Raw genomic sequence first — 22,916 nt, forward strand, 5'->3', positions numbered from 1 at the left:
TCATATACGCCTCACTAACAATAGATACGGTTAACGATCGACGTTAGCGTTTGAGTGCAAAGGTGCCCAAAGGGCTATCTGTAGCCAGTAGCTATACCTCAATTTTTCATGAAACCTTACCCCAGTTTTACCGGCTCATCTATAAGCCTAAACACACACAGGGACACTCACACACCACAGTTGTTTTGAACAGGTGGGACTGTAGTGAATTAATGAGTTTTGTATGAATCGATAAAATATAAATAAAAAAAGTTTTTGGTAGGACCAATACGCATATAGGCCTAGGCAAAAAATTCTGTTTTTGTGTTTTTCAAAAAAAAAAACAGATGAATTTGGTTTAGCCAGTCGACTTAAGCCCTGCAAAGTGGATACGTTTGTATGACTTCTTAAAGTCCTCATATATGGCTTTCTGTTGAGCACGATTCTATGGAAGGAACGGAACGTTCTCGACCAATTAAATGTCAGGCTTAAGAAAAACGTCTCAGTACTTGATTAGTTCTAAGACGTCGTAGAGTCGTAGGCCAAGCAGCTGGTTGCGGATAGCCACCCTTTCCGTGAGAGAAGGTGCACTGACGAGAAGACAGTTAACAAGTGCCAGCAGCGTTGCTGAGTATTCCGAACGGAATCCATCGCTCGTCTGAAAGTGGGGAAGACGAAGTCGAGATCAGAAACTGCCTCAATTGCTATCCTTACGCCCGAAAGAAATGTCGCTGGCTTATAGGACATCTACCAGATGTTGATTAAACAGGGGGTGTGTACTTTTACTCTTAAGGGACAAATGAAGTTTGCTCACCTGTATCGAACAATCTCGAAGCTCCTCAACAATAAAGGCGAGCCGGTAGCGGGCGCCCTGATTAGTCTGAAATTTATTCAACAAACACTCACTTTATAAACCCGTTTATCAGGTTAAACCGGATAACACAATCCACCGTGTCTTTTCTCCCTAGTACACTGGTAAGTATCGTTATCCCTGTCTCCCTAAGACTACAGAACAGTATATCTATATCCTATTAGGTTGTTTAACTAAATAGACTGGCACGAAAGGTTTCCCACGTTCCCATTGTAAATCATCACTGAATGAATACCGGGCTAAATTGACAAGTCTTAAATTCTAAATTCTAGGATGTGCACATTTATATAAAAAGCAATGCATAGTAATGGTAGTAACAAGCTATGGACTGAGACTCAAAGAACGAATATTGTGTTTAGCAACAATGAGTCGACGCGTATACTTATTTAGTTCCTGCAAAGTTCCTCCGCTATACGTGTATGATTCTCGCTGACCTCGGTAGAGACTGAGCAGTTCCCTATTTTCATTATATATAAATACAGAATTATCATAAAAGCTAAAGAATAGAAAAAAATATATAGGACGAGCGCCATCCATAAATTTATTGTGACATACAAAACCGCACTGGTGTGCTGCATATGGTTTTCATATTGATCCATATTAATGTGGGAACCTTAAAGTGGTCGAGGGTCTCGAGTACTCGTCGGTAGCCTTTTTCTTTGTTGTAGACGCAAAGTGCGGACAGCAGCTGGATCACCTGTTTTCTCTTGGGCCGCTCACTGCTGCCGAGAGCTGAAATAAAAAAAGAACAGTATCACTATTATTGCTGATGCTAGATGGCGATCACAGATTCTTGCGTGCATGGGGCCTCAGATCGATCCATTCATTAATTTTTTGGCTTGAAAACATTGGATGTTTGAGATTGTCGTCAGAACCGAATACGTAAAAAATCAACAGTTTTTTTCCGAATTTCCAAATACAGCACTTCGTGAAGTAAATGATAAAGGACATCACAGGCCGTCCTTGTCGGAATTTTTCGAAATACAGTTACAAAGCGTAGTTTCAATTGCTGTTTAAGCTGCTACTTATTGCATGCGTAGGAAATTATCATCATGTACATACAGAGGACTATAAATGATAAATATACGTGTTTATAATGTTCAGCCTAGTCGACAATCGCGAAGACAATCCAGAGGGAAAAAGCTATAGATGTAGCAAGAAGATTAAAAGCCTCTCTAATTGCTACTCTATTATTAAGGATCTTATAATATTGTGCCCCCTGCTAACGTCTATTAAACACTTCCGTAAAAAGATAGACTGGAACAGCACGGGCACGCGCGTGCATGAGTTAGGAACGCACGATATCATTGCGAATATGTTTCGAGGGTGGTCATTACTAAAAGGGTGTCTTTCCCCAATATACTCGAAGATCAGCGTGGTACATAATTTAGGTTCTCTTGGTGCGTTATAAGCAAGTTATTCAGTCATTTCACTTAAACGTATAGATCTATCAACAAATATGCACGCTCTATAACGAGAAGCGGTTTGGCAGTGATCGTCATGCCGCCCATGACATCGACCTGGGGCGACGGAAACTAACTAGTCTACGTTTCAAAGCGAGACCGCTTGGTATTAATTCAGCTGAGTGTCTGTCATAATGCAAAATATCCTTCAATAGCGTTCTAGCGTTATATGCACGTAAAAAAAATGTTTGCTGTTAATAGAATTCTAGTATATCGTAAGCACGACGCAAAATGCTCCACAGGCACCCTATACAATTTCGTTTTACAGAAACGATTAGTACTGTAGTAATAATTTACATATGCATATTATTGTTTTTGTTGGTCTCGTTCTACAAACAAGGCCTGATGGCCTAGTAACTATATAAACGGCGGTAATAGTTCCAATGCAATTCGCAATCGAAGGAATCGCAAATCGCGGTATTTCAGAGTCTTATCCAGCAGAAGCAGAAGCAACAGATGTTCGATACGTTTACTCACACACTTCTGGCTACTACGCATGTAAAAAGTAAATTTTATCCGAAATGATGCGGCAATGGCGCACCTCCGCCAGACACCAAAAAACACCTGAACGAATTTCTGCGTTTCGAATATTTCGTAGTTTGTGCTTTGTCTTTAATTGTCTTCCTGCATTCTGCCACGGCCGTCGACTGTTTCATGCGTTCGGTGCAGTACGCCGCCCTCAATTCATAATACTGCGTTTCGTCATGCAACAGCGGCGGTTGAGCCTGCCAACCTTTTGGCCGCAAATCTACCGTTTACGTCCACGAAACGCCCTTCGAGATTTAGCATCAGTAGCACTGATGATGATAGTGGAAATACTGAGGGTAACAGAGGCGATCGCGGTAGGAATTGCCGCCTATGACGCCGTTCATTCGGCCTGTCCTTCTGCAGAATCCCGCATTGGGAATTAAATATCATAATATTACATTCTGTTTCATCACTGTCAGGCTGAAGCTGCCTTTAGTGACTGCTCTGCTATGCCACTGATCACCCTATGTACATGGCACATAATCGCACAGTGTTATTTTCTACGCAGGAACTTGTTGCGTCCTAGCATGATAGCTATTATTTGTGTACGTATGATACATGCACTACGTCTGAGAAACTAACATTTCGTAATTTGATTTATATAATTATATATATAACTTGGGAAAGCTGTGCGCTGGGTTACTATGTCATCTCCATGATAGCTTTGTGGATAACGTATTTGTCCCCTAATTTTAGAGGCACACAAATTCGAACTCGGGCATAGACAGAGACCTCGTTTCGTGCTGGGAGCCAATAGTCCAATGGGATGCCTAACAGTGATACGTGACGTAAAACTTAAAATATTGAGGTAACGCTGTTACTATGCAAAGTATGTTAACCGACTAATCAGTAGACAACAACATATTGTATCTACGTCATTATTAGGGCTCCAGCAGTGGTCGTCAGTCCTGTTTAACGTCTTCTACATATGTAGGCGGCTATCATAAAAGGGCAATAACGATAAGGCGGCCGGCGTACTAAACATAAACACTATATACATCTATAGACGCGATTCTAATGCATTATATATAGAAACAGTTTTTACCGCAGAGAGACAAAACAATATCGTGCTCATCTTCAGCCTTTACATCGGACTGAGAAAGGCCCTTCAGTCGGTCAGTCCGTGCAGTGGCAAAAGCTTTCGTGGTCGGTGTGCTATGACCGTTGATGCTTGATGTGGTCAAAAAACGACGAGGAGTAGTGAGCAGATCGTGTAATAACTAATAATCAACCTAAATAGGTATTTTTTGCCAAGACGCTTCCTATACGAGAGCTCGTTAGCTTTAATATGGTAGAATGCTTGGTACAAGATACTGACTTGGTAGGCGGATGTCAAATTACTTTTTCCTGCGCAGTGTATAGCCATTAGAGGGTTACTGGACCAGATCATTAGAATGTTCGATGTAACGTCTCTGCGTATCAATGGCACAGCAGTGTTGCAATTTTCGTATCGTTCATCGCCTATCTCTATGAGCTTACTAACTGTGTAGTTAATGGCTTGATCCCGTCAAAGTTAGAAGTAAAATTGATTGCATATTTTGGCATATATGTCAACAAATCTAGCTGCCATGGCTGTGTAAAGGCTGTCCAGTCAAGTATAAAACTCTTAGTTAGATCACCAAGTATGTTTCCCAATTATGTTTGCAACTTCAAATATTCCTTAACGAGACAAAAGCAGACATCTGCGTTACTTCGTTTCATTTCAAGACATTTTATTTCTGTATCAAAATCTCTCCACCCCCAAACGATCCTACGCAGTGCTTGCGGTTGTTTTACAGTCCTTCTCGACACATAAGGCACTTACTTATTAAATTTACGTCTGGCGTAGCGTCTGTTTCAAGGCCAAGCATCGTCAAGATACTTCATTCGACACGCTCGGCCATATTAAAAATGTTCACGCGAACTTCGGGTATCGAACTCATATACAGGGAAAATACTCGTCTAATGGCGTAATCATTACAGGGTGGCTGTGATAATTTAATAGATCAATTTTATTCCAGCCTATTATAACTAGGTAGTATCCTATGTATATATAAAGGACATCCAATGCAACCGTTTTAAACAATTCAAACAATTAAATACACGGCCAGACTGGCCATGGAGTTCGAGAAATGATCGATTAATCGAGTACGAGTTTGATTCCCTGAAGGGGATCGAGTGGCATCTTTTGTTCTCAGGTCTGTAATGAGCGATAGACAATCAGAGTCGATAGTGAAAGGTGTCAATGAAACACATTGATTGGTAACTATTCATAGAACTACCATTTTCTTCAGCAAAGTCTTCAAGCAGAGATACCAACAGCTGTAATCGTAATCCAGCCATTACGATTATTACTGGCAACGAATTGACTCAAATTTATGGGCTGTTCATGGGCCTTCAGCACAACGGATTCTCTAGGCTTCTTTGATGGGGGCAAAGTCTCTAATCTAATAGAGGATTGGTGAATAGGCTAAATTCTTTACATAGGTCGTGTAATTCCCTAAAATAACAATTATAGTAGTATCAAACGGTAACGTTGACGTGTAAACAACCTTTCCCATAAACGCGCTGCAGGTTCCATATGGTATAATATCTAAGGCGTAAGCACTAGAATTAGGTAGAAGAAAGTCCGTAGGACTTCCGCAAGCTAATCATTAACTGTAGTAAGGTGTCTTGTTTTTACACAGGATTGTTTCATCAGTCAGGGGGCTACGTAACCGAATAATTTTATCGTGTGAGTTTTATTGTGATTTTCGGGGCTATATATTTTTTATAGTAGTCATAGGTTGAAAAATGCAGCGTTTTGGTGAAGCCGAAGTAAATATGATACAAATGACGCTTGCCGCTAGCGCACTCTGTGTCATACTCACTAATAGCGATGAAATGGATTTGCCCTAATGAAGGTATACTATCTATGATTTTTTCTTTCACATTTTCATAACATATTCAAAGAAAAGCCGCTGAAGGTGTGATTGACTTAGCCTTTTGTAATCGGCACACCTAATCGTCTGTCGGCCTTATAGCTTCCCATTTCAAATTTTTTCCCCTTTTTGTATCTGGAAGGGGGGAGGGGGGTGGGGGTGAGAAGTAAAAGGCCAGAGCGGCCAAGTACAACGTTCCTAACAGCCGTTGTAGAAGGTAACGTGGGAAAGTTTAGCTAAGCTTTCTGTAAATGATCAAAAAGATCACACCACCGATTTGCTGAAGCTCGTTTTTGCCCTTCTATGGCCTATTACAAGTATAATTAAAGCCCGTAAACCACTACCAAATGCATCTTCTGGTGTCAGTAGCCGAATTTACATATAGAAGTCTTGTTGTGCAAGTGTCATCTCTTCGTTCAGCTAGATCGAGTCTTTCTTCAATTTTCGTCTATCATGAATTTCGTCATCATCTATCTACTGCATCTATCGACTATATAAACTGTTGACATGCAAGTACCACAAATTCAATCTGTAGAGTTATTTTCTTCGCTTCTTTTTTCGGTCATGCAACGGCTGTCATCCATCCCCTTCGCCAGACGTTTTTTTTTTTATCAAACAATCGTCATGTCAACAACATCGGCCGCTGGCGAATCGACGACGGACCAGTAACTTTCTCCTGATGGTCTTTAATGACACTTAATAATATCGCAGAGATGATATCTAGACACTAAAATAAGCCCCGTCCGACAGCCTTTGTAGCTTTTCAGTTCTAACCGTTTAGCGAAGTCTGTATTCGTTGTCTATAAACACAGTATTCCTTAGAGAGAACTCTCGCATTCTATTCGTTCCTCCTTGTAATTATAACTACGCCAGCCATCAAAGGTTGGTTCCGCACTGTGTAATCGATCCGTTTGTTCGTTACATGTATATGTACATGTATACACAGTATCGTCTTTTATTGATTTCTGCACAGGCGCTTTTACGTTGCCGCTAGTACTCACCGTGCAACTGTTCTTTTGTCGTGAATATATTCCGGTGGATTTGTTCTGGCAGGAGACGGGCTCATTCTCACTGACCGGTTACAGTAGAGGTTTCTTTGCAGCGCTCTAATAATAACAGCTGGTCTGAGGCCGATTCGGTAGAATTGGCGACAACTGTTCTCTATACGAGTTTGTCACAAGACATAAGGTACTATGTATCATGGTGACACTCTAATGACTACCGAATTCTGGTCCGTAACGCACGTCAACACGTCCGGATCCTTAGCAAACAGGCTCCATTTAGTCGAAAATTATGAAAAGAAAAATTGCCATTTAAACCAGCCAATTTAGTGTATAAATGTGTCACCATTAATTCACACGACGTTAAGTAGTAATCATTATGTTTATATTCATATTTTGTTCCTGACGGCTGTCTTCTCAATATGGCCACTGTTATTGAACGTTAAGAAGAGCTAGCAGTAATGCTGCCGAGTATTGTTCTATACCGACATGAAACGCAATGTATGTACGCCCCGCTTTGAATTCAGGTACGTTAGTCGAATCATCGTATCCGAAAAACTTGAAACTGGCTTAACGATATCTTGCCATACCGGAACAACTGTCGAAACCGCAATTTAAGCTTCTTCCATCAGTTTACCTATGAATAGGTATCCTTGACAATACCATAGAAATACACCTATGCGACGCCTAAGACACCTAGATCTTGACGAATTAAAATAGTTTAAATTTTTTTCTTAGACTTTAGTGGAAGCTTGTTTCCACTCTTCATTAGCAATTATTTAGTTTAATTTACTGGAGTAAACCAATTGATGCTTTTTGATTTGTGAATGTATGATACCACGTTTTTGGTATTCACGGTCCGATGCATGAGTTCATGACGATTGAGGTTCTACAAATATGCGCAAAACACGCACCCTACATAATGAGGTATAGTTCTATGTATATCCGGTATACGCAACATATATATATATATATATATATATATATATATATATATATATATATAGATCTAACCCATCAGTTCGTTTAACATAGCTCTGGAATATCGATTTATAGAAATAAGGCTGCCTAATGGCCTTTGTCACAATATGTAACACTTCCCGCTTAGCCAGCAGAGCTTAGCTCTAGTGTCTTCTAATCAGAATGACCCATCTAGCTAGCTAGCTAGCTTCTGTTGCGCTGGCCGAAGCTAGTGCAAAAGCCCCAAGAAGATAAAGACGATTTCCACATGAAGTGGAAGCCTCCAATGAAGTGAATCACGCATAACAGTCGCCGCTCTATGTAACAAATTTGAGTAAGTGGTCTGATGCTCTGGCCGCTCTTCGTTTCCGCTGTTTGTTCGTCTGAGTCGCTCCCTGATTCTCGAATGGATTTTCCACTTCTGTTTGATCCAATACGTTATTTGCGCGTTCCCCGCTTCGCGTATATCTTAGCCCTCCGTTCTGAGGTAAAACCAATCGTAGAAGTGATACGAATTCTTCATAGACGCCTGGTTGGTTTGCTGCCTAAGTACTATAGCACGCGAGTTAAGCGCAAGTGTTATCAGTGTAGCGGTTACGTTCTGCTGATGTGTATTCGACGAAGGAAGTTAACAGCGGCAGGCTAAAGGCGCACGTCATGGAGTGGGCGACTGGAATATACGACGCGTATCGTAAGCTAACGAGTCGTATCAATCGGCAGAGATTTTTAAGAGTCAGCAAAAAAAGGCCACGAGTGGCAGGAGGTACGGCATTTGGAGGGAATACGACCGCCAAAAAAAACTTCCATTACCTTAAGAGGATGCTGAAAGAGGTGCCGCACTGTTCTCAAACAGAGCCTTCTGAATCGGCAGAATTTTATATAGCGCGGCTAAACTGAAGCGGTTTAGTACAGCTTTATGATTTTATATGTATATTATACTATAGGGGAAAGGAATCGAGTAACGATGCGCTGACAATACATAACACGACACACATAGTCGCTACGAAAGTGAGCGTTATTCAACAAAAACAAAGTGCAGTTTGCATGGCCTGCCGACCAAGCTGACGCTTTACAAATCACTGTGACTGCTGCGAATCTTCGGACCAACGTAATGTTTACAACGTAAATTATAATAACGAGCGTGTGTTACTACTATTTACCCTGTCGCTTCGCAGGGTACACAAACCATCGAAGTTGTATAGTATAAAGTACATTTAACCTATTCTACCGTTCTGTAAAATGATGGTCTGTGACAACACGTCCACTTGGTATGATCAGCGAACGCTCTTTCATAGTGGTTACTTCGCATGTATAGACTTGATCAGTGCACTATGAACACATCATACCGATTAGCATTACATCACGTACTTTTTACGAAATAAGATAAACGTGTAGTAGTAAAAAAAAAAACGTAGTAAAAACGTCGGACTCACTTTGTTTCTCCTAGAGATTCCTTTTCTTATTTTATTTTCCAGCAAACATATTCTCTAACTCGCACGTACTAGTATAGTCTAATCTAGACGTGAAAAAACGCTCATTTAACTGATCGAGCACATCAAAGAATCGAAATGAGTCATCACGCGGATTGTTGTCTTGTTCGGTTTCTGGGACCTCGATTCAACAAGAACATCCCACGTATATAACGCGGCATAATAACACGTCGTACAGCCACTACTGATGGTGGTGGTGGTGGAGCTAGCGATAGCGGAAAATTCTGCGTCGACCTTGCTACCATACGGGCGGACATCCCCCACAGATGATGGGATGAAAACAGTCCGGGGTAATCGCAACCCGGTGAGTCAAGGCAATATGGTCATGCTGTTCGAGACAAGCCAGATCAGTCTATTTTCCAGACTTGATCGAATTTATCGTTAGCTGCTTTTCCCAGTGTGGTCACTTCATCATAAAGTAGCTCGGTTCCAAATTATGAAAGCGCAAACAAATGCATTTTTTAATAACTGACTACCCTTGATCAACAGATCGTGACGCTCACATGCTGACAGGCTATTACTACAATCACAGATGGCCGTCTGATGGACGCATGCATGTGTACGTTAATGAATCGTAAATTTTTATTTAATTGTAAAACGTCATTCGTTTACAGTACCGATACGGATTGTGGAGTTGAATCAAATATCGCGTTCAAATGATCTGAAGGGCCGATTTATTTGATCAGACTGCTAATGTAACCACGCTAGTTAGCCGTTGTGACGATCGGAACACGTCACGTAAAGGTCAACGAATTCATAAACGTCCAACCTTCAGTCACTGCCCGGCGATAGCCGACGTGAAGTTTGCTTGATGCTGCTCACTCCGAGACACAATCGTCAAAAAGCTTTCCGACGTTATGTTGGTTTCATACACTGCTTCTAAAGACTGGCAGCCGTCGGCGCTTCGATAGCACTGCTAATCCTGTTGCTACTCGACTCCGAGTCATCCGCAGCTTCCCCAAAGGCCTCAACGGTCAACAATGAACTAAGCAATGACCGTTTCTCGGTGACAACGATCATTGCAAATAGGAACAGCAAAAGCAACAGCAACCGCAGCAGCGTAAAGTAATGATGACGACGACGACGACGACGGCCATTGTTACGCGTATGGTAGTTGGTGTCCCGCTGATCGACTATAGTTATACGTGCATGCATGTATATGCAATCGTGTCCGTATCTGCGGGGACCCCTCAGTCTTTCAGGAAGATCAATGAGATTTCAAGCTTTGTGGTGTTGGTGACGTGGCAAAGTACTTGTTTTACTCAAAAAGATATCACATCTATTGTAATTCGTAACGCTCAGATTTGTAGAGGTCAGTCAAGCAAATGCTTCCCGTGATATGCTACGAAAATGCAGACATCTATAAAATCGAGCCTCAAATTAGGACACGTACTCGTAGAATATGCTCGAGCGGAAAATCAACCAGAATGTCAATAGATTTCATAATAATTGAAGTTCTGGTCAAAACATTGCCAATGGGCGCTCAACAGATGGAATATTATATTATTAGTAAAGTCATTTCTTGAAACTGTTTATCTGGGTATTCGCGAAGGTCACTAGCTCAACAACATCGTTCGCTTTTTATTGTTTTTTTTTCCATTTCAGATCATGTTTCGATGCCTTTTTTGTTTTTTTTTTTCTATGGGAACTGCCATCTTCTGTCTCCGATGTGCCGCAATGGACGGCACGATGGGGAGAATACATTCGATGCCTCTTTATGTGTCTATTCCCATTGTGATCATTATGAATCATAACCGCCTGTTTTTTGGTATCTTGTTATTTTGTATAGAATCACCGTTTACAGGAATTTAGCTTCTTCGATGTGTCTCCGTGATAGCTCAGTGCCTGCTAATCTCACGGACACGTTCGGATCGACTCAGTGTGTGATGGTTGGGAGTCAATCAGCAGTCTGATGGAACGCCTGACGGCGATGCTGAACCCAATAACATGAGACATAATAAGCTTCTTTGACGTGAGATCTGTAATGTTGTCGTATAGTGTAACAAAAATTGCTTTCTGTTGTAGCCAAACTAGGAAAATACATATGTCTTTCATATGTGCTTATCTTTAATGTTTGTGATGGTTTTATCGCATAAGGAACACTTAGCACACGCGCCTAGTAGTAAAGCCTAGCGATTACATGAAAACGAACCAGTGGCCAGAGTTTGTGTGTAATCCGCATTGTTGATAATATATTGTAAATCGGCAAGCGACGGGTTGTCCATCACTTCACTTCGGTGCACAACTGGATACCACCTCCTTCACTTCTACCATCAACACGATAAGATACGGTGAGGCAACTGCTTACGAGGAAGCTTTTCACTGCTACGAGTATCCCTTCGTCGTCACTAGAGCATATCAAACAGTCTCCGTGTGCGTGAGTAAGGCCACTATAGCTTCCATTCGTGGACAACCGGAAAAGCTCTGTCGAGAGTTAACATCAATCACGTTGCTGATCTCATCGTGGCACGGCAGAAATCGACCCTCAAAAAGCGCCTCGACAGCAAAGGACGAAGCGAAAGTTGCCTAGCACTTGATTAATTTTTGCTTTTTTCTATTCGTTTTCTTCAACTTAAAAGTTGTGAGCTAACAATGCACCTCATACGACCACGTGAACTGTTGCGCCACCGTACCAACGTAATAGCGACTGTCGTTCACCATTTCCAAGCACTAAAGCGAAGAATGACTATCCTTGTTCATCGAAATCCAAATAATTTTTCCGAGCCTGTAAGCTCTCTCTAGCTCAAGCTAATGATTCTCAGGTGGTGATTACAACTATTATTATCGTTACCTCCTGAGAGACAAACACTAGAAGAAAAAGCTTCGTTGTCGCAGCGCATATCACTCCGCACGACGGTCTACTCTCTACCTGCGGTCGAGGTTTAACAAGCTTTGATTGGTTTCAGTCCATCCGTTTTCGTTCGTTCCGTATCCTCGCCATTTCTGTTTCTCTGTCTGTCTATACCGTTTTGTGCTCTTCTTTTTTTTCTAATTCTTTATCGTCGCTAGACACGAGTTGGTACACAACCATTGTCTACGCTATTGTTGTTACGTTATGTCCGCCTTTGGGGATCGATCGACGGGCCTTTGTCAGTCTTCAGTTTGGTATCTATCCAAGTTCTGTCGCGTTGCTGACTGCCGTTAATATTTTTGGCGAACTTCTGTTACCACCGATCCGATCCGCCTTGTTCACGTTTCCGAAGCGGCCGACGGATTTCGCCCGCAAGCAGCGAGCGTGTGTATCACCGCTCGTGTCGTTATCTAAGTGGCTGTCTGTATACGCATTTGCAGTGTGTCCGTATATGTGTTTGTAGTGGCAAGCGTGAATCCTAAAAGGTCCGTTTGTATGGGTTTGTGTTCTACTCGCAGAGCAACGAAGCTGCGAGTGAGTAAGCGAACGCCTTATGTGCCGTGCATGATTACTGCCCCCTGTACGTGGAGCAGGATAGGATGGCACGGAAGCAGAGGGGTGAGAAAACAGAAAGGGGATATTTGGTAAGAGACAGGATGTGAAGAAAGACTATGCTTCCCCTGTCTTAGTATCATGATTAATATTATAGAAATGTTCGTATGGGCTCACACATAGTAGTACTACGATGTGCTGTATTGTGCACATGCCATACGTTTGATTTGTACATTGGCTGTATCATAGTAAGCACGGCGCGCGCGGGTCGTTCTCATGGCGATAAAAATGATTATTATAGCGGCCTCTTCGCTCTACAACCGTCAACCCTGGGGCGGCCCACGTACTGCGGCCGTAGTCGGTTTCGCGTTGTTTGCACTTGTCCGGTGCTCGCCGGATCTACCACCATACGCAGCAACGGCAACTACAACACACGGACAGGGCGACGCCGTGCTTCACACAGAGGCGAAAAGATACACAAGCGAACTGCGAGCCGATTAAAGACGCCACGACGAATGAGGAGGATTTTGACACACAACCAAACAGACGTTCATATTTAATACACAGCAGAACTACACGAGATCTTTGCAGCGGCAGTAACAACAGATGCAACTATGACAGGCAGCCACGGCGGCGGTGGCGGCGGCGGCGGCGGCGGCAGGCCAAATGAAAATAACGCCCCGACGTTTGTCTCCTCTTCGGGATTCTGAGCTCTCCCCACAAACGTCGTTTCACATCCAGTATGAACAATGACCACCCCCGAGAATCAGCAATAAAACGGCATTTACGTAAATCCAGACAAAGTTACAGGTACCGGCTACCGGTGGACGTCGACTATAGGGACGCCGGCGACTATACTGCGGCGTATAGTTAGTTGCGCTCATACAAGTGTATACATTAAATGATAGACGCATATCGACCAGTCTCATTACTCTAGTCCGGACGAGGCCTGTATTGGCAGTAAATATTCCTCTTCCCATAAATCTCTATGTAGCTCAGTCAGTGGAAAAATCGTACGATCAACATAATGCCGCTAATTATCGTAACTTGCTCTACCCCAATTCAAGTAGCATCTGTGATAATCGTCCGCTGATCTTGACGATCCCTCAGCACTGACGGTACTACAATAATCCGTTTGTAAAATTACAGTGATCGTCATTTAATTGTAAGAAAGTACGCGCCGCATGTCTTTGCTCGTCTGTTGTCAGCTGACGGCTCCCGCTGATCATTAGAGCGCTAGTGTCGTAAGACGATTATTTGTACATATTTACAATATCGTAAACAGAACGCGTGCACATCGGCAACGGCAGCACCTGTCGTAGTAGGTCAAAAGGTACGAACGAACGTGACTTGAAACAGATTTACAACAATTTTAAACAGAGACGAGATCCATTAAAAGAAGACGAACAGAGAACGACAAGTAGCAGAAGATCATCAACAACAACAACAACAATTTCCAGTAACAAATGATAGTGACGACGTCCCCGCCAAAGGCGATTGTCCATTAGATGTGTACAGAGCAAAAATTACCCATCACCAATGAACAATGACTGAATTGAACGATGTACGTACGCCATCGTCAATCCTAGTTGTTGAGACACTATCTAACCGAGACAGATCAGCAACATTCAAAATTTGCTCTGGAAAAATTCAGGCACGCGAATTCGACTAGAACAAAGGTATTGGCTATCGTTATCGGAAGGCGCTGACCTTCGAACCGCTTTAGACAACGGATGAATACCAACCGTCGAGTAACAGGTTAGCAGAAATGGTCTGACACAGATCAACTTAATTGAAGATTGGGACGGACGGGTGTCTATACAATAATATATCGGTGTGGATAGTAATGTGCGATTATGTGATGTCAATAATTAGAGTACCTAGAGCGTTTGGAGCAGCTGTAACGCTGTGATCAGTTAAGGAAGATGAAGGGCCAGAGAGAGGGACACGATGACGTTGTGACGCAGTTCACCTAATACTATTGTTAGAGGTCTTCTCGATTGAGATTTAGCTGATCGTGATTCGGATTGTAGTAGGCGCTACTGGTTAGTTAATATTAATCCTAATTTGTTTCGAGTATATGCACTTATACGATTAAAATATTCTTGAATGTTAAAGACCTACAGATCTCCCGTCAGTGAAGTCGTCCCGGTTAATTGAAACAGTATCTAAACAGATCTCACTTAACTTACGGATCCTCTAATAGGTAACTATTTTCAATGTCACTTGTGACTTTTAGCCTCACGATTAATCCACAGGCGCTAGCTAGATGTAGAACAACAATAACAAATATCAAAGGAGCCGGCCCTAGCACCTTCGTCGACAAATCTGTAAATTTAGTTTCATTATGAAATGTTACATTTCATCATCGAAACGTAAAAGTAAATGTATAATTTTCTCGTAACTCCAATTATATGGGATGCGCAATGTCGTACATCGATCATAAATGTTTACATATCGACACTCCATAAGATGGACATTGTAGCTATGGGAGAAGCTGTGATGATTCGCTCGTAAAAGCACATTGTTTTGAAAAAGGGTGCCCAGTGATCCGTCTAGTTCTCCTACCGTATAATAAATCAAATTTAGAGCTAGGGCTAGGCTACATAAACGAGGAGCCCTTTAGATGTGTGCTAATGTTAATATAAGCGAGCTCTTGAAGGCTACTTTAACACATTTCATGGACGGTCTATTTCCACATACCCCATCCTGTTTTATGTACACAACACTTTTTACAGAACCCGAATAATGGCGCCAGAGGGCGGGTTCTGGATGGTAAAAAAAAACTGACTCGTTCAAGATTCGAGGTCGTGTCAGCGTCTATTCAAGATTCAACCTCCGAGTGAAGATCAAATTCAGATAGCCGTTATTTAAAATGTTCTTATATAGGCGTGTGTGTATAGATATATATATGTAGCAGCCCAGAAAACTCTGCCATGGACGGCCAACGTATTGGTCTCCTGACATAATTTCTTGAGCTCGCAAAAATGTGTGTTAATGTTTCCCGGACACACAATTAAATACTTGTATAATTAGCTTCTGGCAACGTACTTATCATGTCGCACAAACCTCTACGGCCTTTTAAATGTCTGAAATTTTAGCAAAAAATGCCTTGCCTCTAATCGACCTCGTCGTATTACTATTGTTATACAGGAAACTCCGGCTTCCAGACTGTATCACATATTTCCATTACTTGTAATAGAATTTTGTATTTTGGGGCAAAGACGTCCACTTTGCTTCCGTTGAGGAGTTTAGGGGACAACGCCGGAGCGCACCTTAACGTTCTCTCTGGAAACAGACGAAGATACCTACAACAAGGTATTCGTTAAAAGTTTTAGGTCAACTTTTATTGCTGTTAAATATTGCTTCTGACAGCTGCCGCCTGCACACATAACTAAGGTAGGGTTACCTATCTCAGCAAAAACATTACGCGTGTCCCAAATTAGCTGACAGGCAAATTGAAGCCTTCACATCTAAATAAGATCCGTAGAATCGACCGATGCGTGCTATATTCTAATACACATAGCGAACATACGGGAAATAAAACCCGACTTCGACATTTTCGGAAACAAGCAGAACCCCGTTGCGCAAAAATGGACGCAAGCGTTTATCTAAGCAAAATATCCTCCATTCAGGTAGCGACATTTTATCTATTCTTTGTCACAATGAAATGTCCCATGCAGAGTAAGACTCCAATCAACTTACCGACGCGACAATAGCTTGCATCTTGAGGCGGCACAATTAAAATCAGATTTGGCACAGGCTACGGCAGTAACAATGCGTCTCGGAGCGCCGACGATTCCCGCCTAGTGTGTACACTATAGGGGTGAAGCTGGACGTATCCGGAACCAACCCTATAATGGCTGCTATAGCTGACGGTTCTCACATACATCAACTGTTTGTAAGGGTAATTTTAGCTGCATTAGGTTGTGTCCTGCAGCGTCCATAGAAGGCGCAACAGGCTATGCTCTGATCGACTGTTGGAAGTGTTGCTATGCTGCAGTATATTAAAGTAGCAGCGCATTCATTCTCTTCTCCTTGTCTCGCTTTTCTGCTTCTGCTATATGTCCCCTCCCTTTCCACACCAGCCGTGCCCCCGCCAAAATATCGTCATAGCACTTACTGTGCAATGCTTGAGTGGCATTAGGAAACTTTCTTCTTCTTGATGTCGTTGAACATGAGCGCCGAAAGCTTCGAGGCGAAACGCACTCGATGGGAAAACAAATGGACGGGAAAAAACATGCGAACACGTGCCGCACGCCAATCAGCTGGAAGGTGTCTGTTCTTTTAATTACATTCTAATTTAACGTGCTTTAAGGCTGGGTTACATAGAGAGATATCTCGGAGCTAAATATCAACACGGCTGCATAGTATCGGCGTGTTTTGAAAAACGCAACACAGACAGTAATCGGAGTCCTAATTGACAGAGAACAATTCCCATGTAACAGAAATATTACAATGAATACTAATATTTACGGAATACTTGACGTTTGATCAATTTGATCGTGACTCAGCAAATCGTATTCGTTTTTCGGTGTGTTTTAGGACGGACAAAAGAAATGTTTACTTGTGTTTTTTAAAACGGCTGCGCCAGCTTCGTAATAGCCGATCGAGTCTATTGAGACCTCCAAGGATACTGCCTATCCGTATCGGTAAAAGCTCTTTCTTCTAGTGGAAGAAGGTACTTGATCCTCCAAAACGTACTTGACACAGCTGACGAATTGTTTGCTATAGCCATCACCTCTGGAACGAGCTAATGTCCTCGATGCAACTATCAGCATCCGTTTCGAACGGTGCTGACATCTTTGTTGGTTCCTTCTACAGAATTGTCCCGCAAATTCCTGCAGACTCCCGACCCGTGTCGACAGAATGTGTGTGCCTCTTAGATTTTGTTGTTCATTATTTCTACTCGGTAACAGCTACTCATTGCTCGTATGACCTTTACGAGGCAGTTAAGAAGTCCGGCTGAGTAAAAAAGCCAAAGACACCTAAATCATGCTGAGAAGACATTCGTTCCATGTATACCGTTAAGCTGTTATCATGAATGTTTACCGACACTCGTTGTATAAATTACCTAGATAAAATCACCTCGGCATTTTAATACAAAACAAGGTAAACTTTGCCTTATATGCGACATGATTGTTCTACAGTGCTCTAATAATAATGACACTATACTCTACGATGAGATGGATTGTTCCTACATGGCTACTTTCAGGTACGTTTCTATTATTTATCATTCTTGAATAAGAAAGTTTTTTGGATGTCATACTCCGTGTATTTTTCATCGTAATTTATGGAGTTCATCGTTGGTCGTTGTCATGCATTCGTTTTGACGGCTCAAACAGAACAAGCAAAGCTCTTGCTATTTCGCCTATAATTAAAGTGCAAGAATTAGGGTATTGCTAGCTTTTCTATATATATATATATATATACGTGCACAAAAGTGCATTGGAAATAACGGGTGTGGCGACTACTTTCGAAGATGGTCCTTGACGAAGAACGTCTTGCTGGACTAGTTCCTATAAGGGAGCACAAAGTCCTTCACACAGTTAGATGTCAAGCAATAGCTATCTTAACTCCAACACGTATTCAAAAACAGATTGAACAAACCAGCATTGAAATACCTCAAGGTTATTAGCTTGCTTACGTTTTTACATCTACTAAATTTTCACTGAGCCATTAGATGATTAAAATTGGAGTCACTGTAGGTAAATGTTCGCTGTGGTCTACGATACAAACCGGTTGATAAAAAAAAGGCCTAAGGAACACTGTAACATAATAAGAGTGTTCAAATAACACTCGGCGAACACATTTCTGTGAAGGTCATTAATGCTCGATTAAATATATATACATTAAGATACTGTTGGCTGTGTTAAAATGTCACAAAGGTATGCAGTCGGATAATAAGTTGGAAACGGGTGGGGTTGTTTGGACAGCACCCCGAACGACCAAGGACGTTAACGATCTTCAAGCCAATAGACAGCACTGGAAAGAAACATCCTAAAAATCTATAAGATCATCGACTTGTGAACCTATCATCGGCAGATCAAGTATCCAATACGTTTTAAGACGTTATAAACATAAGTAGATTTTACGTCAATAGCACTACATGCCACCAATGAAAATGGTCCGTACCAAGTAAACACATTTACAGAATCGTACTTAGAAGAATACACAGTTTTTTGGGTAGGCTTTTCTAAAATGATGAAGCTACGTTCAAATAAAAATCGCAGCTAAAAGACATAACTGCACTGCTATGCAGGAACTTAGCAGGGCCTTCGTGCAGTGAAGATAGTAAATTCTGTTTTCAACAGGACAGGCTATTTGGACATTATCCTCGTGATTTAAAGGCATATCTTTTCAAAACGGTATGTTGAACAAAAGATTTTCTAGAATATGCAGCCCGTTACGTAAACCTTAAGCCAACGGATTTTTTCTTATGTTTATACCTTAAAGATAAGTTCTGTGCCAGAATACTAACGATATCGAAAGGTTTAAAAACCTCGATTGAGGATGAATGCTCCACAAAAAAAATAAAGTATTGGCTGAAGTAGGTGAATTGAGTATTCTGTGTTATCATCAGTGTATTGACCAAAGTACTAATAATCTGGTAGAGGGAAAAGTTAGATATTTTGTACGGATTCTGTTGCAATTTAAATACGAATTTCATGTGAACAAAGACTGACTTTATAATCATTCATACTATTTGTACCTTTCTATATATATGTATATATATATAATCTATGAATATATATATATATATATATATATATTCATGAGCAGTTCTCTAACTGTTCGTTGTCTAACACATGACCGGCGTTTACGCCCTCGTATCTACTGTATCTCTTTATATATTACGGGAGACTTGAATAACGAACTTAAGATAAGATACGACCGGCCCGGGGGACCTTAATCTTCTCGTATATACGATATAGAGCATAAGGCTTGACAAGCATTATGATATTTGTAATGTCGACCATATCGCTAAATAACACTGGAACTTGGATCGGTGCGCAGGCCAAGATGGCCATTCATCAACTGACGAAACAGCGTGGGCTACAACATCATTTTAGTTTGGCGTTGACAGTATAATCTGGTTACAAGTAAACTGAATGATATGATCATTTTGCGGTAATCATTGTTGGCTGTGCTTGCCTCGGTACGCTCCATGCATCTCGGCAGTTACCTGCTATACGCTTCGTGTATCTCTGACCCTGGCGCTCGTCAACGCGATTTGCTTCGGCTTTACTAGCGCTATGGATACTTGATATAAATAGCGGCCGCTATCGATTGCAGTTGGAGTCTCTGTAAAAAGTGCTCAGTGAACTACTATCTTCGCCCGTATGATTATGCTCCGTTTTGAGTTAGATCTACTAGCTATATAGACATAGCATCAGCTGTCTGCACGGACGTCTGATATCAATCGTTTTTCTGTTGTACAACAGGTTGTCTTTGGCTGCCTCTTAAATTTCTGCTTTGTTTCGGTGTCCGCATACGCGCACTTGCGTATACGTGTGTTTTGCTCGTTTTAGTGTTATATTATAGAGTCCTGAAAATGTCTGCTTATTCACAGAGAAAGGTACCTGAAACAAATGAAAATGCTAAAATTTCTAAAGGGGTGAAGAGGAGCATAAGAAAGAACGCACGACAGACTGATCCTTGAATCTGGCAAGTGATATTTAAATATCGGCTTCAAAATAACCGTACGCACTATTGCAGGATAATTGGTGGTGAGAAATTGTCAAGTAGCCTGATGATGAGAGAACTCTCTATATGCTCGGTCCGGGTAATAGGTACAAAAAGAAGCCCAAAGTCATCTCGAAACGGCTTCTGGATCACTGGTCATATTAATCTGAACTTATATCACCAGAATTTCAGACAAGTCGAACTACATTCCTGGATTCCCTTCGAGTGTTGGCATCGACCACATGGGAGTAGACGAGAAAATATATATATATATGTATGCGTACATATACCGTGCTGACTTCGGAGGGCAGTAACAACGCGGTAGCCATTTGCTTCAATTATGCCCGCTTGTCCAAGTATATGCTGGTGAATAGTCAGGCAGTCCGAATGGACGGTCCGTGTTAATAGATCAGAATTGTATAGCCATAGCCTTTAACCAAACTTGGCAGATAGTGGTCTGCGCAATTCATGATAATACCAGCCAGCGCCGATGGTAATGCACTGATCCCTGACTGATTTGAACATTTTCCTATCCGTCTGAAATGCGATCAGATTCTTGTGCGCTTTTCTGATCAAGTGCACGCCAACTGTATCTAGAAGAGCCTATGTTTTGCTAGGTACACACAGTGATCCCAAAGATATTCAAATGGTGCCTTTCTTTCGACGTGTCGAACTTTCCTGCGGATATGGCTTCGTCTACATTAATCTGTAATAACTTTAGTTCTTATCGCTGATGTATGCAAGTTACGAAATTCGGCCCTCTATAAAAAGCCTAGGAAAAGCACAGTCAGTCAGTCAGTCAGTCGAATGAATTGGCGGTAGCATTGTCAATGCATTGTTAATCGACCGTCACTAATGATGACCACCGTCTCCTCTGTTTTCCTACTCGCCTCCAAGTGTTTCATACAACGAAAAGCGATCAGGGAGAGCAAGGCAGGAAATAAGTGGGCACCAGTAAAAATGCGTGTATTCACTTATGAAGGGAAAAGAGGTTCGGTTAAGCAAGAGAGCGCGAAAAACGTATTGACGTGTTCTAGCGCATGCCGGCGGTCATTTCTAGGGGGAATGAACTCCATCGGTGTATCCTTGGGCGGATGTCGGTTGGAGATCTTCGGGTGTCTCAAAGGCATATTTCGGTTCAATCAAACGAACGTTTCCACACAAAAACATCGATCGCGGTACGATCATATGTTTTCACCATAATTTAAAAGAATCTATACCTCTCTTAAATACGCGTAACATAAGTGATTATATTGTACGATGTATATTGAAGCTATTACCAGGCTACTTGGCGTTTCGGGCATGAAATGAACTTATAAAAAATAACAATAATAATAAATTTCCCAGAAAAAAATTTTAATGCCTGAAAGGCTTGGCCCTTGACCAATGTACAACATCGTGTTAAACCAAATTTAAAAAACGATTGCGACGAAAATGAGCTGCCATTAGCTCGAAATGTTTGTTGATAGCAAGAACTAGATGGTATGGTCGTAAAGCAACAATTTTTCATACGAGCATGTTCTTGTAGACAACTCTGGAAAAATCAACAGCAACAACGTTTCCTGCAGGTAGTCAAAACAGAGCCACGCTGAGAGGCGTGTGAATCTGTTACATTGTTCCTCGCATCTGATATTTTTTTCATTTTGAAATGGCACATATTCTACAGTAGAGGCACACGTCGCGTACCTAGCTGCAACATATCGTTGAATAATTAGTCGATTTAGTGCCGTAACATTTAAGAACAAGTTCTTTGAAATAAAAAACTCTAAGTTAGCACAAAGGAAGTTTTCCCATATGATCTCCATGCCATAAGCAGTCGCTGGGAATATTCTAAGGTCGAATAGACGGAGAACCATGCAGACTGAGAAAATTTTCAGGGGATTTCAGATGGGAGACATCTTTACCATTGGCGTTTTTCACCACTTTGTGACAGAAGGTTTCTGCTGCTGAAATAGAGGAGTATCCTGAAGGTAAGGAAGACTTTTCATGTAGACAGGAGGCGACCCCGCGATGAAGACAATAGTCTGCCTTCCTTTCCTAAACCGCCGTAATTAACGGCTTCACAGTTAAGCCGAGCTCTGTTGTATAAACAGTATTTATTCGCGGATTAGAGCAACTGCCTTTCCGTTTCTCCTATACATGGAGAATTTGAGACAACGTCAAGATTCTACAATGCAGGGAAGAACATATGGACGCGATATCTAATCTTCAAAGAAATACTTATTATAAGCCACAGATGTGACGGGAGAAGTCAGACAATTTCTGATTACTCAGCAAATCTGGCATAGCATTATTTCATACACTCTAAATCGTACTTTCTCGAATTTCTCATATATTTGCTTAACGCTCTAATTACCCTGTAGAGTCATGGCAGCCACGTTGAGCCAACGCTGGCAGGATAATACGTTCAAATCCACCTCACTGGATATCAATTCACAGTACACTTTAGATTGCATACTGCTATTTAACGCCTCTAACATTATTGTACAAGTGAACAATAGGTATGAGAGTTTTTGTTGAGCTTTTCGTAAATAAAAAGACAGTCGTCATACATTATCGCCCGTGAAGAATATTACTCGTCGACTTGTTTTGAAAAGATATATATTTATATATATATGAATGTTTTATCTATTTA

At 41.6% G+C, this 22,916-nt stretch overlaps 1 protein-coding gene and 1 long non-coding RNA gene across 6 annotated transcripts in view; one reads left to right on the forward strand and one right to left on the reverse strand.

Moving 5' to 3' along the window:
• form3 (FH2 domain-containing protein formin 3) overlaps positions 1–12,720 on the reverse strand; it is a 31,916-nt gene extending 19,196 nt beyond the window's left edge. For 3 of the 5 annotated variants that reach the window (XM_022846939.2, XM_022846938.2, XM_022846936.2), the window contains exons 1-4: positions 11,345–12,720; positions 1,464–1,582; positions 794–859; positions 489–637 (exon numbers count right to left, since the gene is read on the reverse strand). In XM_022846939.2, coding sequence (XP_022702674.1) covers positions 489–637; positions 794–859; positions 1,464–1,582; positions 11,345–11,417 — 407 coding nt within the window. In that variant the 5' untranslated portion in view covers positions 11,418–12,720. The remainder of the gene's footprint in view (positions 1–488; positions 638–793; positions 860–1,463; positions 1,583–11,344) is intronic. The other 2 variants (XM_022846940.2, XM_022846937.2) reach the window with 2 other exon arrangements.
• Positions 12,721–13,985: 1,265 nt separating this feature from the next.
• Positions 13,986–22,916, forward strand: part of LOC111268167 (uncharacterized) — an 11,054-nt gene continuing 2,123 nt past the window's right edge. Inside the window, exon 1 of the long non-coding RNA XR_002685049.1 lies at positions 13,986–14,353. This is a non-coding gene — a long non-coding RNA (uncharacterized LOC111268167). The remainder of the gene's footprint in view (positions 14,354–22,916) is intronic.

Source organism: Varroa jacobsoni, unplaced genomic scaffold, assembly GCF_002532875.2.
Source record: "Varroa jacobsoni isolate VJ856 unplaced genomic scaffold, vjacob_1.0 scaffold_1263, whole genome shotgun sequence".
Lineage (NCBI taxonomy): Eukaryota > Metazoa > Arthropoda > Arachnida > Mesostigmata > Varroidae > Varroa > Varroa jacobsoni.